This window comes from Melopsittacus undulatus, chromosome 6 (assembly GCF_012275295.1).
Source record: "Melopsittacus undulatus isolate bMelUnd1 chromosome 6, bMelUnd1.mat.Z, whole genome shotgun sequence".
Taxonomy (NCBI): Eukaryota; Metazoa; Chordata; class Aves; order Psittaciformes; family Psittaculidae; genus Melopsittacus; species Melopsittacus undulatus.
This window is the reverse complement of record NC_047532.1, coordinates 78,154,935-78,176,155: the sequence shown is the minus strand read 5'-3', so window position 1 is coordinate 78,176,155 and position 21,221 is coordinate 78,154,935. Positions and strand designations below refer to the sequence as shown.

At 39.4% G+C, this 21,221-nt stretch overlaps 1 protein-coding gene across 5 annotated transcripts in view; it reads left to right on the top strand.

Moving 5' to 3' along the window:
- Positions 1-782: 782 nt before the first annotated feature.
- Positions 783-21,221, top strand: part of DIAPH2 (diaphanous related formin 2) — a 232,578-nt gene continuing 212,139 nt past the window's right edge. For 3 of the 5 annotated variants that reach the window (XM_034063586.1, XM_031048216.2, XM_034063588.1), the window contains exons 1-3: positions 783-1,052; positions 18,098-18,130; positions 20,461-20,637. In XM_034063586.1, coding sequence (XP_033919477.1) covers positions 933-1,052; positions 18,098-18,130; positions 20,461-20,637 — 330 coding nt within the window. In that variant the 5' untranslated portion in view covers positions 783-932. Of the gene's footprint in view, positions 1,053-18,097; positions 18,163-20,460; positions 20,638-21,221 lie in introns of all 5 variants that reach the window. The other 2 variants (XM_034063589.1, XM_034063587.1) reach the window with 2 other exon arrangements.

The following is a 21,221-nucleotide window of genomic DNA, read 5'->3' as shown; positions in this document are numbered from 1 at the left end:
GGAGAACCTCTGTTAAGATGAGCCCTCTTATCATCAGGCATGTGCTCATTGTCTCCATTATTCAGATACACCAGTGCTGACAGATCTCCAGTACACAAAATGACACTCAGCCAAAGGGATTCTCTAATCCACAGAAAGGGTTTAAGCAATTTTTTTGCTGTGAACCAGGAGCACGTGTAGATGACTCAGTTATCAGGGACTGGCGTTCTCAAATTTGAGAGAACAAAAATTAAGTCTTTTGTTTGTGGTAACAATAGTTCCATTTTAGTTCCACCACCGTGGTTATCCCTCGTGTGCTTCAAACACAAAACGCACGGAAGCGCACTTTAGTCACAGGTAGCTCATGAGGAGGCGCTTTGTGTGTAATGAAGCGTCTGGGGGCTCCCCACTCGGGCCAGGGCGGCTGGAGCACGTCCGATGAAGACAAGGCTTTTCTCAACACGGCAATCACCGGCCGTGCCGCTTCCTCCACAGCCGGGCTACCCCTCCGCCTCACCTCTGCCCGCCCTTGAACCAGGCAGCGCTTTCTCAAAGGGTGCGATAGAACACCAGAGACAGCATCTTCTCCTCCAGTGCTCTAAATAACGCCTCAGCGACACCTCTCACTTCCCCTATCTAGCGGGCACCGCCATTTCCTTGCATGGGTGCACAACCCCACCTCGCCTCCCTCCCTCCTCACGCCGCAATGGCGCGTGCGCACCGCGTCAGCACATGCGCGGTAGCGTGGGGCGCGCATGCGCGGAGGCGTTCGGTGTCGCTGAGGCGGTGGATTGGGAGGAGGAGGAGGCGGCTGGGCAGAGCACCAGGAACTGCTCAGGCTGGGAGCGGACGGGGGAGACGCCCGGTGGTTGCGGGTCGGTCCTATGGGGCCCTGAGGGGGCGGCCCCGGTGAGCAGAGCGGGTGCCCGCAGGGGCGCAGAGCCGGTGGGAGGATGGAGGGTCAGGCGGCGCCGGGGGCTGGCGGAGGCGACGAGTCCCTGAGCTTGGGCAGGATGAACCCGAAGCGCAGCGGGCGCGCCGCGGAAGACGAGAGCCGGAACAAGCTCAAGCTGGTGAGCGAACTGTGGGGTTGGGGGAGAGGCAGGGCATGGCCTGGGGACAAGGAGGAAGGCGGGGGAGGAGGAGGCGAGGATGCTGTCTTGCTGCTTCTAAGTGAGGAACGTGGGGCGGAGGGGCGTGTGGCCGGGCTCGGTAGGGAGGCTGCTGCTGGGTTTGTAGGCATTAAAGGCTCTCTGTTAAAATTCCTGTGAGCTTCCGTGATGGTTTTTGGGTGTCTTTGGAGAGAGAGGTGACAGCTGGAGGGGGGCGTGCGGGCGCTGAGGCCTCGCTGCGGTAACGCGCCGGGGGTGGTCGCTGACAGGAGCCGGGAATTCCCTTGTTAGCCTTGCGGGCTGTGATACCGGGAGGGCAGAAGCCTCGGCGGGGCACTGGCTGGACCATGCCCTGGGGAGAGGTGCAGTAACGCGCTGTTCTGCAAGCAGGACCTGTTGGTGTGACCTCTGGTCTGTTCAGCTTTTGAGTGAAAGAGCACGGGGTTTGGGTTTTTTCCTGTCTGTGTTGAACCATTCGGAACATCGTTGGCTATGATGTCAAGAATGTGCTTCCCTAATGGTCTTTGGAATTAAAGGGAAAATAATTTTAAAGTGGATATTGTCCAGTCTTCTGGGAAAGATTTGACAAGCTCTTGAGCACACAGAGCCTCTTTAGGACTGTAAAGTTTGTTCATTACGTTCATGTTTTGCGTTTTAAAAGGAGATACCTTTGTAAACAAAGGTAATTTGAAACATAGTTACGTTTAAAAGTTGACGGCATGGGTTTGTATCTCACTTTATAAACACAGTAGCAGCAAGCCAGTTAATATAACAGTGTTTCTTTTTAATTGTTTGCTTCTGTTACTTGAAGTTACTTGTTTTAACTTTGAATCAAATCATTTTAGCTCAGACCTCAAGTGGAGTTTCTAGAGCAGCTGTGTAGCTGACAGTTAAAAACGTATCTGAATTCTATTACTGAGTAGAGTACTAGTTCCAAACTTGACCTAATCTGAGCAAAGTTTTTCACAGGTATTGGTGAAACTAAGAGAGTATGTAAGTGCGCTACCACTTGGTGTTCCTTTCATCAGTACAGGGCAGCAGAGCTTTTGGCTGCTCACCGTGAGGACTACAGGGTTTTTGTCACTGAAAACCAAGTGAGAATACTGGTAGGGAAGATGTTAACTTGGTAACATATGAGGCAGTGACAACATACTGAAACTTACAAATATGATGAAGGATGACAGCCATAATACTGAATAACTTGAAGTATGCTTGTGTTGAAAGGACTGTGTGTATCTTAGCAAAAGGTAACCAAATGTCATGTCTTTGTTTTATGGTGTTATTGGAAATAAACTCATACTTCCTAGGGTAGGATAAATAAAAACAAACGTCTTTATATAAACAAGATGTTTGTTTACATTTATGCTACCTTTACTATTTCCTAGTGAAAGTAACTAGGAAAGCTGTTTGAAGATGCCTGCAGGGGTTTGTTTTAAAATTCACACAGGAAAGTGCTTCTGTGGAAAGTGGTGGACACAGATTTGAGGTTTGGTCTAGTAGAGAACACTTTGTTCTAAAAGAAATATGTAGCTTAAAAAGTCCAAGTGAAATTGTTCTTGCCCTTTGCATGGGGGGTGGAACTAAGTGATCTTTAAGGTCCCTTCTAACACAAACCATTCTATGAAATGAGCTCAAAGTGGGGTTGAACAGGACAACTATTTCCATTGCATGTTCTTTGCAATTGTTTTAGAATCACTAGAGTAGACTTTGGTTGTTACATTTGGTGGAACAGGTACATTATGTTAGTGTCTGTCTGATGCTGTAATTTTGTTTCTTGAGGGGATGATTACAGTCCAGCAGCAAGGTGGATCAGAGCAGTGGTATGTTGCTTGAATTGAGTACCTTCTAAAAGATAGTTTTGCCCTGAGATCAAGTGACTAGCCTCTGATGATACGATGGAATGAATGGATTCAATGGGAAAGTACATGTTTTAGTTTTTTCCATTCTGGACATGATGTGCACAGTGTGTGTAAGTGACAGAGAGGGAGTTTGTACTGAGGAATGAAAGGGATGGCATTCAGGTTTGCCTTTAAGTTGAGGCAGTGTCAGTGGACAGCCAGATTTATCAATCACTGCCATGGGTCTGCAAGGGAAAAACAAGACTGTAACAGGGAAAGGGTTAGTCCATTATAAAGAGGAATAATTATGCAAAATTTTGCTGGCTTTAATTTTGAATGAGGAATTGGTTTTACTGAGGCTAGCAGTATGGTTAGATACTCAGAGTGACCTTAGTTGTACCTCATTCCTGTTCTCTTCACTGTGCAAATAAGGTGAATTAATATTCGGGGCTTCTGTGAGAGAAGCCATGCTATTTGTGCAAGTGTTAAGTAGTCACAGAGTTTGTATGCAAAGCTTCGTGGAGTATGGTGTAGAGATTTTCTTAGTTCAGCTTCGTAACTTGTAATTCATCAAGTTTCAGTAGAGTTACAGAGACGAATCAACCTGTACTCTTGTCAGTGTGTTGTGTATAATTCCAGGAAATCTGCAGTGTGCTGAGAGGAGTGTGCCTCTTCTAGAAAACTTGTTTCACACATCAAGTGGAGTGCTGAACAAGGGCTTGGTGGGAGAGGGTGTGCAACTACTTATAACAGAGGGTTTATTTTTAGTTCCTGGCATAGCAGCTGAAATTAGTCAAGTCATTGCAAAGAAGTCTAGAGGAATGATTTTTATGATAGACTAAAAATGGTTCTAGATGACAGGGAGCTGGCAAAGTTGAAGTAGTTTCAGGGAAAGGAGACTAGAAGAATGGTTGTGGACATTTTTCGCTTCCCCATGCTCTCCCTCTGAAACAAGAAGTTGGGCAGTGGTGCTTGGCCTGCAGAAGCATAGTGCTTTGGTGTGGGTTTTTGTTTGTTTGGGTTTTTTTTTAAGGACTGAAGCCTTATCAGTGGCATTTATTCCTGGCTGACAGGAAGCAAGACTAGGCTATCAAAAGAGTATCTGTGCTACTGGTTTGAAAATTGATAGTTGAAAGTATTTTTCTGTAAGATAGTTTATGTACATGTAAGCATGTGAATGAATATGGGCTATGTTAGAACTGCTAGTGAAGTTTTTTCCTGCTTTAGGTGATTTTGAGTGTCATTCAAGTTTCATAAGGTTTGGTGAATGTGACAGAACAGCTCAGTGAGAGTTTAGTTTGGGGTTTTGTAGTAATAGTGTGAAAACAGATGTATTTTTCTAAAATTTAATGTCTGTTTTCCAGGTTCCTGGACATGTCACAGTTGCTGAAAGAGCTCTGATATCATTCCCTCCGTCCCTCCCCCCCCCCCCCCCCCCCCCCCCCAGTGTTTTGCTGGCACAAGGACTGGAGGTGGAATGAGTGCTTAGTGCTTTTGTCATTATTTCTGTTTACAATGAAATGGGCAGAAAAAAATAAATTGTTTTGGCAAACAGTCATCTGATCTCATGCCAGCCCTCAGAATAAGCTGGCATGAGATGGCAGTGAGCAGTTACATTCTTAACTGGGTTTGGCAATGGGCTTGTTTTGCTTGTTTAAAAGTATGCTTGTTATATGAGGGGAAACAGACTAAATGTTGTCAGGGAGATTGTTGGGATTCTTGGGTTGGTTAATCCTTAACTTAGATGTTGTTTGCTCTCCTTAACACTTCAGTATCACATGGGAAGTATATAATTCTGCTTGGTACCTAGGAAATGAGTAAGTGCTTCAAATTGTCATGTCTAATCGGGCATAGATAGCGTAGCTTAGGTGAATCCCAAGCCATATCAGTTGTCAGTTGCTCATGTTTTAAGCTGAGAAGTTGAAGCCAGGCTTTTTATAGAAGTTCATGGGAGAAGAGTGGGAGACAGAGATAATAAAAAAGAGCAGGAGAAATCACTGGAAAGGAGAATAATAAAGGGAAAAAGTATTTTGAAGTATGATTAAGCATTAGTTGACCAGAGGTATTGGAATCTCCATTCTTGAAGGTTTTCAAGACCTGGAAACCTGGACAATGCCTTTAGTGGGCTGGTTTGTATTTTATGTTGACCCTGCTTTTTGGGTAGGAGTTTGTACTAAACTGAGCAAGGACTGAGATCCTTTCAAACATCTGTGATGTTATGAATCAGTACTTGAAAAAATGTGTTGCAACAAGATTTGTGGATCTCCCTGACTATTAGATCACTGGTGAACTGGATGTTAATATGGCCAATGTTGTTTTAATTAAAAAGTTAATAATATGTCAGCATGTCAGTTTAGTATTAGAACTACTTCTATGCATGTACTGGCTAGTGCTGTGCTAAAAGCATGCTCTGTTACTATCAAGTTCACTTCAGGTTTGTGGTAGCTGTTCAGTGATAGATACCTGACTTAGCCACAAGCTAAATTTTGGAAAGAGGCTGTCTTTTGAGTCTGATCCTGTCTTTAAAAGTAGATTAGGAGAAAGCAACATTCAAACCAAGTTGTTGGAGGTGAGAGAGCTTATTTCATCAGAGAGCAACTGGATTTGGTGATTCATCGTGCAAGGAGCAACTCTGTTTTAAAAGCAGAAATTGTTCATGCTTTATACTGAAGTTTTGTAAACCCCATGAGCTTTGAGATTAATCAAAAGCTGTGAACTCAACACTGACTAATGTGCCATAAACTAGCATCAAACAATGGAATAAAAACTATCAGTCAGCTTTAAAGTGGGAGCAGCCCAAGTGTGCTTGGGAGGAGGATAGTTTCCTGGTTATGTTGCTCCACCCATACCGGTGCAGGAGTTGACAAGTGCTTTAAATTATATGTATTGGCCACTGTCAGACAGGCTGTATGCTGCAGGACCTGCATCGCACCATCACCTTTGACTTCTAAGTTTGTTTGATGTTGTTTGCCTGTAGAGAGATAATGTTTTTTATGTGACTACTTCAGATGTTTGTATTTTGCATATGTGAACTGTGAGTCAGGCCGAGCAGAGATTTTTGGCAAGTGAATGAAATGTGTTACACTTGAGATCATAGTGTCGCAGACTAAAATCACTGCAGGCTTGCAGCAGATTCTTGCTTCAGGTGTATGCTGGAGGGAAAAGTTACTTAGGGTGCAGCCATTACTGAGGAGTAAAATTAGTGTTTTGGGAAAGCTTGGTTCTGTTGCTGAAAAGTATACTGAAGAGGTAGTATTTCTGATATGGGAGAGTAGGGCATGCTTGATGCTGATGTTTAGGTGTTAATGTGAATTGATATTGACACTGTTTAAACGAGGTGATAGATACAGTGATAAGCTGATCCGCTTGTGGTAATTAAACTTCCTGAGCTACTGCTTGTAAGACAAAACTGTAGAGCCATTCTGTACAGTACAGAGAGCTTTGCAAACAAAGCAGATTCCACCTAGGCAACATGAAAGACAATTACAGTGAGACCTGGCAGTGTGTGTAGCAAATGGAAGTGTTGTTTTCTGAGATATTAAGCACTGTGGTAGAAGGAAAAAAACAAGACTTAAAAACATTTGGGTGGGTTACAAGAAAACTTTTCTGCAATAATGGCTAATAACTTTCCTCTAATTCTTTTAATCCCTGTCCAAATCTCGACTTGAAGAAGAACAAAAGATGTCTGTTGCTGCTGAAGCAACTGACAGTTGCAGTTGGTTATTCATCAGTTTACTCGTTCAACCTTAAAACCACAAGCTGTTAGGAAATGAATGTTTTTATCCAGTTCCTTACTGAGTATATCATGGTCATTATATGATTATTACTTTTTAAATAATTTATTTTGGGAGGAACTAAGTGTTTCATTATAAAGGGCCATGGTGGTAGAGCAGTTCAGTTGAAGATATTAACAGTTGAAAGACTTTGCTTAGTGTTTGTGTAGCAATTTATAGAGTTGCAGGTAGATGAAGCTAACTTGTCTTATATTTGCATGTTTGTTTTGTAGCAAACTGACCTTTTATTTAAGATTCTGTGAATGAAGTAGCTTTTTCCTACAGCATTGGTGGAGTGAGAACCTCTATGTTACCCACTTTGAACTATAACTTCCTAATAGGTAGGTAGGTTCCTTGCTTGACAAAAGTAGTCTTCAAGGCAAATAATTCTCCTTGTTGACAATTAATTAGTATGGGAGAAAGGGGTGACAGTGATTATCAGCTTTTTTTGAGGCAGCAGTGTGGGCTTAAGCAGTTTTCATATCCACCTTGGTGTCCTACTGGCAAGATTTTTTGTGGCACTGGGACAGACAAGATCATGCAGCTGAGGCAGTCAAAACCCCTACTTTATTACTTCTTGTTCTTTGAGCATTTGCTTGAATGAGTAAGACTAGTTATAAAACAGTAGAATTACTCCTTTTCTATTGGTTTGTGTACAGTTCATCCACCAGTACTGTTAAATTATGATTGTGTCTGCTTTTCAGTCCATCTTGTCATGACAGTTGGACATGGTGTGAAAGCAGGACATTGTATGCATATGGGCTGATCTGAAAAGGATCTGCTATGGCATTTAAATGATATTGTAATGTGCATTGGGATGTAAGTCATAAAATCATTAGATGTATAGAAGTTGAGGATTACTTTGGAAGTCCCATTCTGGAACAAGCCTACATGTAGGAACTGTTGTATGGTTTGATACAGATACTGAAGGTCTTTGGTCCACCTGGGTGTAGTAATATTTAATCTTAAGGTGTAGTGCATACTGTGATATGACCACACCTTCTCTGTTATATAAAACAAAAATGTGGTTAAGAGTTTAATAGATATGGGCTCTTCCTGTGTAAATGGGTATCTCTATTTTTGTGTTAACTTCAGACTGTTTGGGTGAGAGTGGGAGAATGGAAATTCATGGTGATGCACATAACAGGTGGTTTTCCTGTAAGGTTCACTTTTGGGTGCTTTTAATGATCCTCAGAATAAATCACTGAGAAAGAATTAGGTGTATGGAATATGCATGTTTGCTTCTTTACTTGTTCTTTGCATAGTGTTATCAGATGTAGAGGATGTTAAAGATCAAAAACTGTTTTTATTACTAAAAGGTATTTTCAGTTTATGCTTAGTAACAGTTAAGTGTGTTTAAACTTGTTTTCGAAGTCTTGATTTTAAGTGTAAAAGTCATGAGCTGATTTAAAAAAAAATCTAATAGGAAAGAATCCTGCCTTTTATTCCTCCATGATTTGTGTGTATATATATTTATTGTTTTAATATACACACTGTTTCTGCTTTCCTAATAGAGATGGGAGTGAAGTTATCTATTAATAACAAAAGCAAATTAGCATGTTTATATGAAAATAAATCCAGGAGAAGTTGCTTGAAGAATGGGAAACTTTCAGAGCAGTGCTACTTAGTAGTTTAGAACAGATTTCTAAATAAGAAAGTTAAGTTTGAGATAGTGGGGGCTCAGTACTGTAGAATCCCAACACTTGAAGCTGTGGGACTGTGGCTGTACAGTCAGTAAAGCAGCAACTGTTACTTTAGTTTATGCAGGCCAAGGGAATTGCAGTAAAGGTACTGGTGGGTGCAGGTTGGCTTGAAGGTACACACACAAGCCCATTTTCCTGTTCTTCTTTTGTTTTGTTCAGGTATTAGCTAGTCAAAAGTTAATAACTTTGTCCTGTCGGCTGGCCACTGACCTTAAGTTCTTGAGGATGACTTTTTTGTCACAACTAGCTACTTAAGTGTTTAACAGTGGCTCTGTATTCATGTTGGTCTCCCAGGGATGGTTGAACAACGCAAAATAAGTATTTTTGTCAGGAAAAATGTTAGTTCTGCAGTCTGTCATTCTGAGTTAATACGGTTAAGAGCTAGTGGGGGTTGCTAGAATATGACTTAAAGATGCCTCTGTGTGTGTGTGTTTTAAATGAGTGTAGCTTTGTGAGAAACAAATACTAAACCAACATGAGTTGCATTAGATTCTAAGCTCCTAACAACAGATACAAGTAGTTCTTATACATTATAAAGTTTACTGCTTTCTGGTCTGTATTTGTTCTTCTTATTTTCCTACTGTGAATTATTTTTATACCTATATTGAAGTATGTTCTAAAATACTGTGGCTTCATAATGGAACTGTGCTGGATATTTGCCTTTGTAATTGTGTGAGTGCATGAGTAGATGAGAACTTGACAGTTCTTAGTAGTTGAAACAGCTACATGCAGTGTTCCAGTTCCATTAGAACACTTTATTTTCTTATATAAGAAAATAAAAAAGATGACAGCATGTCAGGCTAAGCATATACACTGATGCCATATATATATTTCAGTTTTTGCACCCACGAGATTTAGAGGGTATGTTAAAGACAAAAGGTTTAACCAGAAACTCAAACTCCAAGGATAAACCCATGTCAGCTGGCCAAGGTAAAAAAGTTAGCACACTAACTTGGATTGACTGATGTCCTTCAGTCTGTGGCTGTCCCTCTTTATAAGGCATGCAGTAGCATTTTGATTTAATTCTGTGTACACTGAAGTACAATTTACATAAGAACTGTTTCCATAATCGTTGCAAGCTTTTGCTTATGAAAGCCTTAGCCACTCACAGGCTGAGTGAGCTAAGGAATATGACAGATTAGTAGAAGGTAATTGGTAACCAGACTTGGGACAGAAGCTGCAAGCAAAACTTCAACACCGAAACACCTAGTAATTGATTTTGGTGTCAGTACAGTGCTTTTTTCTTGGTATTGCTCCTGCCAGTCTTAATTCCCATAAAAATAGACTCTGGCTTGCTTTTTTTGTCTCCGTTTTTTTTTTTTTTTGAGTTTAATTACATAGTGGGGCAGCAAGAGCTGTTGCTCCCAGGCAATCCCCTTTATTAGAAGAGCTTCAGTTCCCCCTTTTGACTTCTCTGTAGCAAGTGTATCTTCCACTGCTTTATTCTCATCAACCGGAAAAAGTGAGGTGAGAAAACTCATTTTGATTCATCACACAATTTCTTGTCTCAGTTAGAAATGTACCAGGGAATGTCTGCTGCAGTGTCTCCAACCTTTACAATCCTCCATTCTCTACTATTCTACTGTCTTCCAGCAGTGCAATTAAAATTTTGTTCTTCAGTTATTTACAGCTTGATGGACACCTTTCCAAACTGGAGAGGTAATGAGCACAGCAGTAGGCTTGGGTGAAATTTCCGTCTCTAAACCAGATAGTTTTCGTGTTTTACAAATGTACATTCATGCTTGAACTTCAGACAAAGCTCGGGTTGATAAGACAGGTTTCCGAAATCCATTAAGGTTAGTTCACAGTATTCTGTGATTCAGACTGATTCCTGAGTTACTTAGGAGATAAGCAGTAATCCCATCAGTTAACATTTTAGATTTAAAAACAATTGTTTTGTGAGTTTATGGGAAAACCTTTATAGAGTTTATGTAGGTGTTCAGGAGTAACCTAAGCACGTACCATCAATATTATGATAAATGATCTTTTTGGCTTACTTTCACCTTTAGGAGAAGGTAACATGTTTTCTGTAACACATTACAAACATCTGTAATACTCCTGAATTCCTGTTACTTGCTAACAGGGAATCTCAACTGTACTGGTCAAATGATACTATTGACCCCATTGTTATTATGTACAATATAATTCCTCTCTATTCACATGCTGCTTCATTTCCTACTTCCCTGAAGGACAAATATTCTTCTTGGGAAGCTGTTATAAACAGAAAAGAATAGGAAATGGAACAGAAAGCCCTTGTGTATGTCACAGCAGCTGTACATTCAGTTTAACTCAATATGTTTTGACTGTTGAGTTAAACTATGTTCCATGCTCACAGAAATTATTCAATTCTGAATTTCTGTTTAAGGAAAAGCCTAAGTTCCTCACTATGGCAGCAGCATTGCTCATTTTCCAGGTTTTAGCATCACATCATTTATTATGAGGGGAGGAAAAAGTAACTTTAACAGCAACTTGTTTTTTTTTTAATGTAAGGATCAAATACTGCTCTGATAAAATGCTTGCTCTTTGCTGGGAAGTCTGTGTCTTGGAAGATTGACAACATTATTCTAAGCTGTTGACGTGATCCCTGTGACCATATGCTCCAAGACTGCTGGGTACAGACAAAATGAATAATGTTCACAAGTAATTCCTGCTTCTTTGGCTCACTGCATCCCTTCCACTGCCAGTTCCTTTGTGGGCTGTGTTTTGGTTGGTTGGATTTTGTGGGATTTTCTTACTATTTGAAAAAGAACCCAAACAAAGCAAATACACACATCCTCACTTCCTCAAGTCTGTCAAAAAGTAAAATGCTCTCAAATTTTCTCAAATCAGTTTTTTCAACACAGTTTCTGCTTTGTTTTTATTCAAATGATTTGAAAAGAGCTTTCTTGGTGTCATTTAACTGGTTATTGCCCATCTTGAAAGAAAATCCTAGGTTTCAACAAAAGGTTAATCCCAAGTTCAAAGCATATAATTGCAGTTAAAAGGACTGTATGTCTATAAAAGGGTAAAGACAAAGATGGCACTTCAGTGAGAGTGAAGGCAAACCTTGTCACAATGAAAAAGGTGGTTTCTCTTTAGAAAGTTAGATATAAAAGAAGGAGGCCTATTCTCACTACTCTTCACTGACTGAACTCAGTAGCTTTGTAATAGCTTTCACTTGATCTGAGCAGCTTCATAGTGTGTCTGAATGAAGAGATCAGCCACTTGCACTCAGGACTGACGAGAACAAGAGAGGAAAATGAACAGCAATTTGATGCACAACAAATATTGTTGTGTAGCAAAACAGGCTTCATTCTGCTGCTGCATCGATAGCAAAGGGCTCAAATCCACTGCTTCGATTGAAGCATAAAATAGAAAGTCTATGCTTATTATATCAAGAATTGTTTTGTCATGGTTTTGCCAGTTTAACTGTTCCAGAATGTTTCAAAAGCACTTCACAATAATATTATAACAAAAAGCAAAAGCCAAACTCCCTAAAACCTCAAACAACCGCATTTTTTAAACACAAGCAGCAGATATAGAGGGCTGAATATGGTGCTGACAGTCGTGCTTGGCAGAAAAGCAGTAGGCATTCCACCAGGATAGTAAGCATCTAAACCATCCATTTACTGCGCTTGGAGCTGTTCTGTGTTCATTTTTAATTAAGTTCCGGAAGCTGGTCCAATGACTGTTCAAGTGGCCAGTTTAGGAAGTGATCTCAGTCTGTTTTCTGAGGAAAAACTGCTTTGCATTTTTCTTCCAAGCCAACTGATTTCCTTGCTGTAGGTGCAGTAAGCAGAATATGCTGATACTGAGAAGCAGTTCTGCCCAGTACCAGCACAACAGCAACCGCTTGGACAGATGGCTTCTTGTCTGATAAATTGTATCTGGCACTTCTTGCAGGCACCAAATATATGTATGGGAAATGACATGGGTGTATCAAAGGACTCATGAAATGATTCCTGTGCACTTCTATTGGCATTTTACTAAAGGAAGCTTAGGAGGTGCAGATTTTGAAATGTGCTTTCTTATCTTACCAAAGCATGAAATGTAGTTGGCACTCTACTTTCTGAATCTTATTCTGTTTAACATAAGAGAAACTATTGAAGTATCCATTAGCAAGATTATTGAAGTGAAATTATAAGCCCAAAATAAATACAATGCTAGTCTGCATATGAGCCCAAAAATAAAATGTCTATGGCAGCAGTGTATATGCTTAGCCTGATGATTCAAGTACATGGAGAACAACTCCTTATTTTACCCATTTAGACTGCTGATAATTGGTGCAGTCCTATATACTGCATTTATATTGTTAATGATAACTTCCTTCTCTTTATGCAAATACTTACGAGTTCTGGTGCAACTGAGGCAGTGAAGTAAAATGTGAAGTCTTCCTGTATGTACCTGTAGTTCCTATGCAGAAACTTCTTATCTCTTTCTGTTGCTAGGCTTATTTTATAGAGATTTGCTAGACTGCTCAGGATCCTTAAAGTCAAAGATCCTTAATTACATCTTTATGGACCTTAAGGATGTAGCCATGGAGTTTTATACCTAGTTATTTGTGTGAGTTGTGGTTGTTGGGTTGTTTGGGTTGTGGGTTGGTTTCTTATTTTGTTTTTAAGATTTGCCTTCTGTTGGTTAATGATTATGCAATGCCACACACACTGTAAATTAAATACTAAAACCAGTGGCTAGAATTTGGAAATAAAAAGCTTCAGACTAAAATAAAAGGTTTTAAATATATGTTGTAAGGCCACATTTTGCCATGTCTCTTAAGTGTTGATTAGCTAAACATTTCTTAAAACATTAAACCTGCATATTGAGACTAGTAAGCTAGTATGCCCTTCATGAAAGCACTATTGCAAAGTTTGCTTGTTGTGAAATTGATGAATGGAAGTATGACGTGTCTCTTTCAGAAGTCTAGTTTCTAGAACTTGTAACTAGCATGTTGTTGTTTGATGGTTTTAAGTGAAGAATTCAAAAGCTATAGAACATCCTGGAGATGTTCAATCATCTGTACTGAAAAACATGCTATACTGTCACAATACATCTTTCCAAAAGAAAAACCTGTCTTGTATGATTACTAGATATGAAAAAAAGAAACAGATCCTTGCTGTACAAAGTGCTGTATAAAGAACTTGGCAGTTACGTATCATAACTCTTACAAACTCTGCTGATCCTCTGCTGCTTTAGTGATGATGACTTACCTGATATGGTTAGTGCAAGTTAGACTTGATGGAAAATGTTTGGACTCTAGCAGTAGAAAATGGAAAATGCCAAAGCTTGCTTTATTTGCCTGTGCACTGGCTAATGTGAAAACTGCTGCTTCTAATAGGCTTTCTCAAATAGTTTGTTTCTACAGTAGTCTAAGCTGATCGGACTGTCCTGGTGCCACCCTTGCCCTTTTTGCTCACAACCAGCATTTTTGTTGGTTTAGACTGACTTGGAACCTCAGCTTTTGGGAGAAACTTTTAATTTTGCTCTGATTTTTTAAAGCTTACTTGTTAGTTAACACCCGGAAGTTATTGTCTGAAATAAGCTTTTCAAAACAGTGATGGCAGTTTGAGATACAAATAAAAAAAAACAGGTTAGTTACCTTCCTTGACTCCTTTATATCTTGTTACAGAACTGTCTAAATTAGGGCTATATAAGTTTGTTTACACTTATTTTTTTTTCAACTTCCGTATTCACTTTTGGGTAAAGAGTTCTTTGAAGTCATCTGCAGAAGTTCAGAGCAGTCCATTTGCTTTGGGAGTGTGACAGTGTTCTGCTAATCAGACAAAAAAAATGAGGAAGCCATTTCAGTTTCCTTTAGCCTCTATTTTCATCAGACCAGGCTGGTGCTTAGGGTGTCTCTATTACCCTTGCACAGAGGCACTGTGTGAAGGTGCCCTTTTGCCTCATCTCTTGAGGACCAGGCAGTGGCATTTGTGAGGGCAAGTATCCAATGTGACTCATTTGCCTCTGACGTGGCCTCCCCTCTCCTCCCCTCCCCTCCTGGTTATGAGCAGTGCTGAGGCACTCCATCTCATCGCACTGTGGCTAGGGTTAGGGTTGGTGCCCTCTGCTGTTAATAGTCACCAACTTGGGTGACCCTATTTAGCAGAGGGGTTGTCGAAGTGCTTTTCCTAGTATAGTTTGTTTCTGGAAGGTTGGTTTCCTGAGGAAATAAGTAGAGTAATAGAGGAAAACCAGTCAGATTTCTGGTTGGGTCGGCCTTCAGTCTAACAGCACTGACTCCGTGCTGTCAACGTGAGTAACTTTCCAGCTTCAGTTTGACAGCATGATGTAAGGTGTTCACATGCTCCTTGGTCTCGCTTTTTAGAGCCCAAGGGAATGTTTTACCTTCATGTGCAGGTTATAGATTAAGCCTTAGTAAAATTAATTTAAATAATGCATATTTAAGGAATTTGCAAAGCAAACAGCTGCAAAGCAAAGAAGTGTTTCCCATGTGGTGTCATATAGACCAAATGCAAATGTACAACAATAGTACAAAACTATTAGTGTTGCTAACTTTGAGTATCTTTGATACACCAGATGGATTACAGCTATTGTTGTAAGTCCTTTGTGAAAGCATAGTGAATGCTCCTTGTAGTGCCAGAAAAGTTACTATAAAGCAAACACTTTGAGAATTGTGTTGTTACTAATTTTACTAGTAATGCAGGTATACTTTGTTGTGAATCAAGATTTTGAAAGTCCTAAATGAGTCTGTAGTTCCAGTTTCTGCAGATCAGTGAAGGTAACTCGGGTATCTTTTCACACTTTCCTAGGTATCTTTTTACATTTAATAGCAAAATTGAACGTTAATAGGTGGTTAAATAGTCTAATGGGAATGTTGCTCATTCTCTGTGATTAAGAAAATGACATTTTTAACTACTGGTGGCATGGAAAGACTACAGGGTGAAATTCTGTTATGTAAGCCTTTGAAGTGAAGAACTATGTAAATCAGTAGGAAATATTTATTTGGTATAAGAGTTGATGTAGTTTGTGGTTTGTGTTATTAAAAACTAAGAGAGATGATATATGGCTTTCTTAAACTGTATGTGTGTTTATACATACAGATACTGGTTTGATATCCCTTATCTGCCAGTTTTTTATCATTGATTTTTGCAAACCCTTTGCCTTTGGCCTACTTCTAAAACCAGGAAGGTAGTGACTTTAACAGGCTAGGAGAGGCTTGCCTTCTTTTCACCTTGTGATGCTCCGGCCATCTTATAGATGGCTGAAAGAATAATACTAGAGGATTGACTACAAAACCTGTGATATCTTAAACTTCGTCTTGGGCAGGTAAACTACTTCAGGTTTATATTCTTAAATCAAACTGGAAACGTGATTTCTTTGTTGGTATAAGAGACTGTCAAAATTGTGTGTCAGTTAGAATCTGCAGGTACATAACTGCCTTGCCTCTGCCTCCAGCTACTTGCAGTTTCTTTTCTACCTGTTAAATGTGTTGCTTATCTTGAGTAGCTACTGGCAGTAATGTAAGCTTATGCACCATAAGGAGATTTGGGAAGTGTGCTTGAGGTGTCTGAAAAAATCCTGTGTGGTATCTTGCTATAGTATTCTATATTTGCCCAGAGGAGCTTGAGTGACAACTGCAATATAAATGTGGAGATGGAATAGATTATGCTGTTCCAGGTTCTGGGAGAGACTGACAGTACTTAGATGAGAAGGGAAGAAAACATTTCTAATACAAGTGACTGCTAAAACAGATAAAGAGTCTTAAAACTTCTTGCTCACATAGCTGTCTCTGGTTTAAATTCATGGCTAGGCTTTACTTCATTTGGACTTCTTCCTTCATAATGTCCATTAGGAATAAAAGTTCTGTTTACAGAAGTAAAGACATCTTAGTTTTAGTTTGAAGATTAGGGTATTACTTCATCTTTTAACTCCATATTAAGTCCAGGTAATGAAAATACAGGAGAGGTGTAAGGAAGAGGTTTGAGACTTGGCAATTAGGAAGCTAAAAGGTTGGTGTCAACATCTGGATTAGTAAGAGAAAAAGTTTTATTCTAGCTGTCTTAACTGGGTCAGGCTGAGATGGAGATTATTTTCTTCAAAGCTGCCCATATGGGTGCTGTATTCCAGATCCGTGACCAAAACAGTGTTGATTTAAACCACCAGTGTTTCAGCTTTTGCTGAACAATGCTTACCCAGTGTCAAGGCTTACTTTCTTAGTGTCTTCCCCTCAGGTTGGATGAGGTAGGCTGGATGTGGGGAGTGGATGTGCTGGCACATCCAGACTGAACAAAGAGGTTTTCCATACCACATAGTGCTGTGCTCAGCAATAAAACCAGGGGTGGTGGGGTGGATCCAAACTAGCAGTTGCCCAGAGGCTGGGTAGGTATTGCTCTGCTGGCAGTGAGTGATGAGTGATGGCTGTTGAATCATTTGTTTAATGTACTCTTTTTTTCTCCTTTCACTTGGTAAATTCCTCTTCATCTCAACCCATGGGGTTTTTCTTGCTTTGGACTTCTGATTCTCTTCCTAATCCTGCTGTGAGGGACTGATCTGCTGGTCAGCGTCAGTCCATCCCACTGTCCTGGATACCTGTGTGCTTACCTTCTAAAGTATGAACACATTGCTCCTCTTTCGCACCATGATGCCTCCTCCACTATTTATAAGGTCTTGGCAAAGCTTTTATTTAGAAATGCCATATTGACAGCTGTAGCCAGAAGGTAGAATTAGCAGCAAGTAAAATTTGTGGTGTTGAGCAGTTATAGGTTCATTTCCAGTAATGTTGAACTTGTCTGTTGTGTTAACAACACAGTGGAACGGGATGTTAACTAGAAGCACCCTGCTCATTTTGGCTGCTGAGAGCATAACCAAGGAATCTGAAACCTTGCTGTCTGGGAAAATAGTGTCACTCTTTCCTAACCAGTGACTTGCAGGGCTGTGTCATTATGGATCAACTACTCCCCTTTCTCCCATGCAGAAACTCAGCAGTTTGTCACAAACAACTCAGCAGTACTTTTTGTCTTGGCTTTCACACCCCCAAAGTGCTAGACCTTAATTACCTGTTTGTGACTGCTTGGTGTAAATTGAGCAACATTTATTCACTAAATGCTTCCTTGATATGATTATTTATATTGGTATGCAATATAAATTGCTTTTTTGGGCTGTGAATTAAAATATAACATCCACGATCTTTGTCAGCACGATTTTACTGCTGTTAAGCAAAAGTGAGAGGGTACAAAGGAGGGAGAGATGGCAGTGACTGGTTTGTGCATCATCGGTACGCAGGCTTCAACCACTGGGTCTATAAATTTCCAGTACTTGGTGTTCAGGAGAAGTTGGCAGCAGGCTCAAGAAGCAAGGGCACAAGGAATCTTCCTCAACTCCGAGTCTCAAAAACTGTCAGAAATGAGCTATCTGCTGACTCAGTTTGAAGTCCAGTAGTCCGTGTTTGTTTTGGAAAGCTTTCAAAGACACCTTTGTGCATTTCTGTGCAAGAGTGGGGGTGCTAGAGCTTACAGGTTTCAGGTTCATGAGTTAGACAAAAGACAAGGCAAAAGGGGATGCAAGCCTGCTTTTTTTTTGCATAAAATGCAGTAAGTTCCATGCTCATTTAGCTGCAGTTTTCTTGGAATATTTACTGGAAATAAGTACTTTTTAATGTTAGAATACATGAAACACAGGCTTTATTCTGAAACAGTAGGTAATGCTGTCTTTTTTCTTTGATTTGTATGTGTTGTTTGTTTTTTTTTTAATAGAATATTCAAATAAAAACTTTGGCAGATGATGTGGTAAGGTCTTTGTAACGTCTTGATTTGCAATGGTAACTCCACGCTGCATGCTAATTTACTCCAAATATTGTGGACAATATAACATGTTGTTATAAGGATATTAAAGCATTAGATTTTAGAAAACTGAGCTACAATTCCCGAAGGTCTTGATTTGTATCTTCTGTTGAAGAGGAGGAATTAATGATACCTATTTGGAGAACCTTCTTTAACCACGTTCTATGTACTTCAGTAATACTGTGTATATGTTGAAACTGTTATTCAACAGTTCAAGTTATTTTTCCTGACCTTCTTTTTAACAGTAAAGGATCTGCAGTGGTTCTTCAAAGTGGGTTGCCACATGATTCAAGTGGAACCATTTTGGGTAATAAGAGGGTACTGCATGTCAAACAGCATGTTTGTATTCACTTATAACTGAATACTTTGAAACCTGTTGTACAGTACCTTTACAGAAACCTATATCAAAATTGATTTCAGTAAAATGAGATATACCATGCTGGCCTCTTAGCTAAACATCACATGTCCTAAATGAAGAAATTATGCCTATAAATCATGTAGAAGATTTGTTTATGCCTTTAAAGTGATACCACTATTTCGATCTGATTAAACAAATTTGTTTAAACAGATTGCAGCATGGTAAAATTGATTTTAACTCCTTTTTTGTGACTGCTGAATGGGCATTTTAATATAAGTGAACAATATAACTGCATTTGATGTATAGAATGCTGCCTTTCAGGCATTATGTTGTACCTTTGGCCTTTTCAATAGGCCATGTGCTAATTTTAGTTCAAAAAAATGTCAATCTGAACTATTCTAATGAGGAAAAAAATGGTATGAAATTGATATTGTTGCCTTGTTAAAGTTGTTAACAATATCCTTGTAGGTAATGTGTTTCTGTCCACAAATGTAAGACTTAAGAAGAAAACCCAAGCCCAGTCCCCCCCTCCCACCTCCCCCCCCAGCCCACAAACAAAACACAAGAAGAAATACCTACAAAGAAGCTCAAGGGGACTGCAGCTTATTTAGGGATACTTGCCCTTCAAAAATGTAAGGTAGTCTTACAAGATCTCAGAAAATACCCCAATGTAACAAAGCAAGTTAAAAAAAACAACAACAAAAATAAGAACCTTTGTTACCCATATTCTACAGCACTTGATCAGATTTCTCCACTCCTGAGTGGACTAATCCATAATAAAATCAGGTTTCCTACAAAGGAAATATTCCACTGAACTTTTCATGTTTCACAATGATTGTTTAATTCTAGAAAATAAAACATTTGGGGTCCATGTCTTCATAGAGATTACAGTAACTGCTATGAATGATACTGGTAGCCCTACATAAGCTGCTGTTAGAGGAAAGCACATCTTCATAAGGCTGTTCAGTGTCTGAAACAAATACACTGGTATTTGTTGCTGCAAACAGTGGGTTTAGAAAAATTACTATCGATAAAATGTTCTCAAAATGAACATATATGTATAAAGACAGTATTATTAACTTGAAAAAGATTACTTTATTCAGAATAGTTATATATTAATACCGCAGTAATAAATGGCCTTATAAGGAAGGTGCTCTTGTTGGTGGTTTCCAATATTAACAAATTAACAGAGTAAGCATGCTTTAAAAACAAAAAGGTGAGGGGTTTGGTATAAGGTATAAACCAAGTCAGCCTTAACCAGTGAAACGTCACTGCAGACTGTCTGACATGCTTTCACTAATGTCTGTTCTGTGTATTTAACTATGGGTGGCTGCTTCTATGTGGGTAATCCATTACCTTGCTTTTTAAAAGTAAGCACTAATTTCAGGAGTTCGTACTCAAAAACATGTCAAGGAATTGTGAACTATACTTGGAGCATTAATTCCTCTACAAACTTTATTCTACTTTAGCAGGAGTTTTTTATAAGCGTGATGAACTTGTGAGTACCTCCTTCCCAACGCTGGCTTTTTCAGTTGTCCTCCAAGGACTTATAGCTCTTCAGGTGAAGGACCGCTTGGACATTACCTTTGTGGTACCATATTTATTCACTATCAGGATAATTAGGGAGTAGTGTGAGAAGATGAACTCAAGATTTTCCAATGCTAAGAGTTTAACATAGTTGGTATACTTTTGAAACTGTGAGAAATTATATCCCTTTTTGCATGTGACCTGTCATGAATTTACCTTAAATGTTGTCTATGAAAAGTAATAGCTGACTGTTAGAGTATTTTTACTTACATTCAGTTTGAGTTTTAACTCTGCTGCTTGGATTAACTAAAAGTGTGTGTGTTACTTCCATGTAATTGGCTGCTTTCTCATATTTCTATTTCTGCTTATTTTTAAATTGATGTCATTGCAGCGTGACAGAATAACAAGCCTCAGAAGATCAGGAGTGAAAAAAGAGAAACCTCTCATTCAGCATCCTATTGACTCTCAACCTTCTATAAGTGAAATCCCGCTTGCTCAGGCACTTGTTGATGAGCGTTGCTTAAACTTATCAGAAAAAGAAGTTATGGATCTCTTTGAAAAAATGATGGTAAGATGATGTGCTACATTATTTTATGAGGTTTTGTTTTCATGCTGGAGTTAATTATGTAGTAGTGATCTTCATATGTAATTTTTGATGTATTAACTACTTGGGAGGGCATAGTGTAGGCCTGATAGACCTCTCTAGATTGGCACGTGAACAGTTGCGTAATGCAGAATGCTCGTACTATGTATGTTGTAATTACTTGGTCTACTTCTACAGACAAAACAAAGGCAAAAAACCACAAATGAAAATCTTAAGCTGTTGATTGCTTCATGAAGATGACCTCTATAGACCTTAGTTGCTATAGTTAAATACTGCTGTTGAAAGATAGATGTTAATAAACTTAAGTAAATACCCTTTGAAAACAATAATTTCCATTAGTAAAATCTTAATGTTTAGAAAGCTGAATATTTGTACAGTTATGAGTATTTTCTGTCAAGGTTTGTATTCTACTCACAAGCAAGCTTTTTGATTCGTACTGCAGAAAGTAACATTTGAAGTAGGTGTGTATCAGTTCTGCAATTCACATTGGTGTTGATATGTAACGTATTGGAAATTGCAGTCTTTTGAGTATTGATAAAACTAGTTTC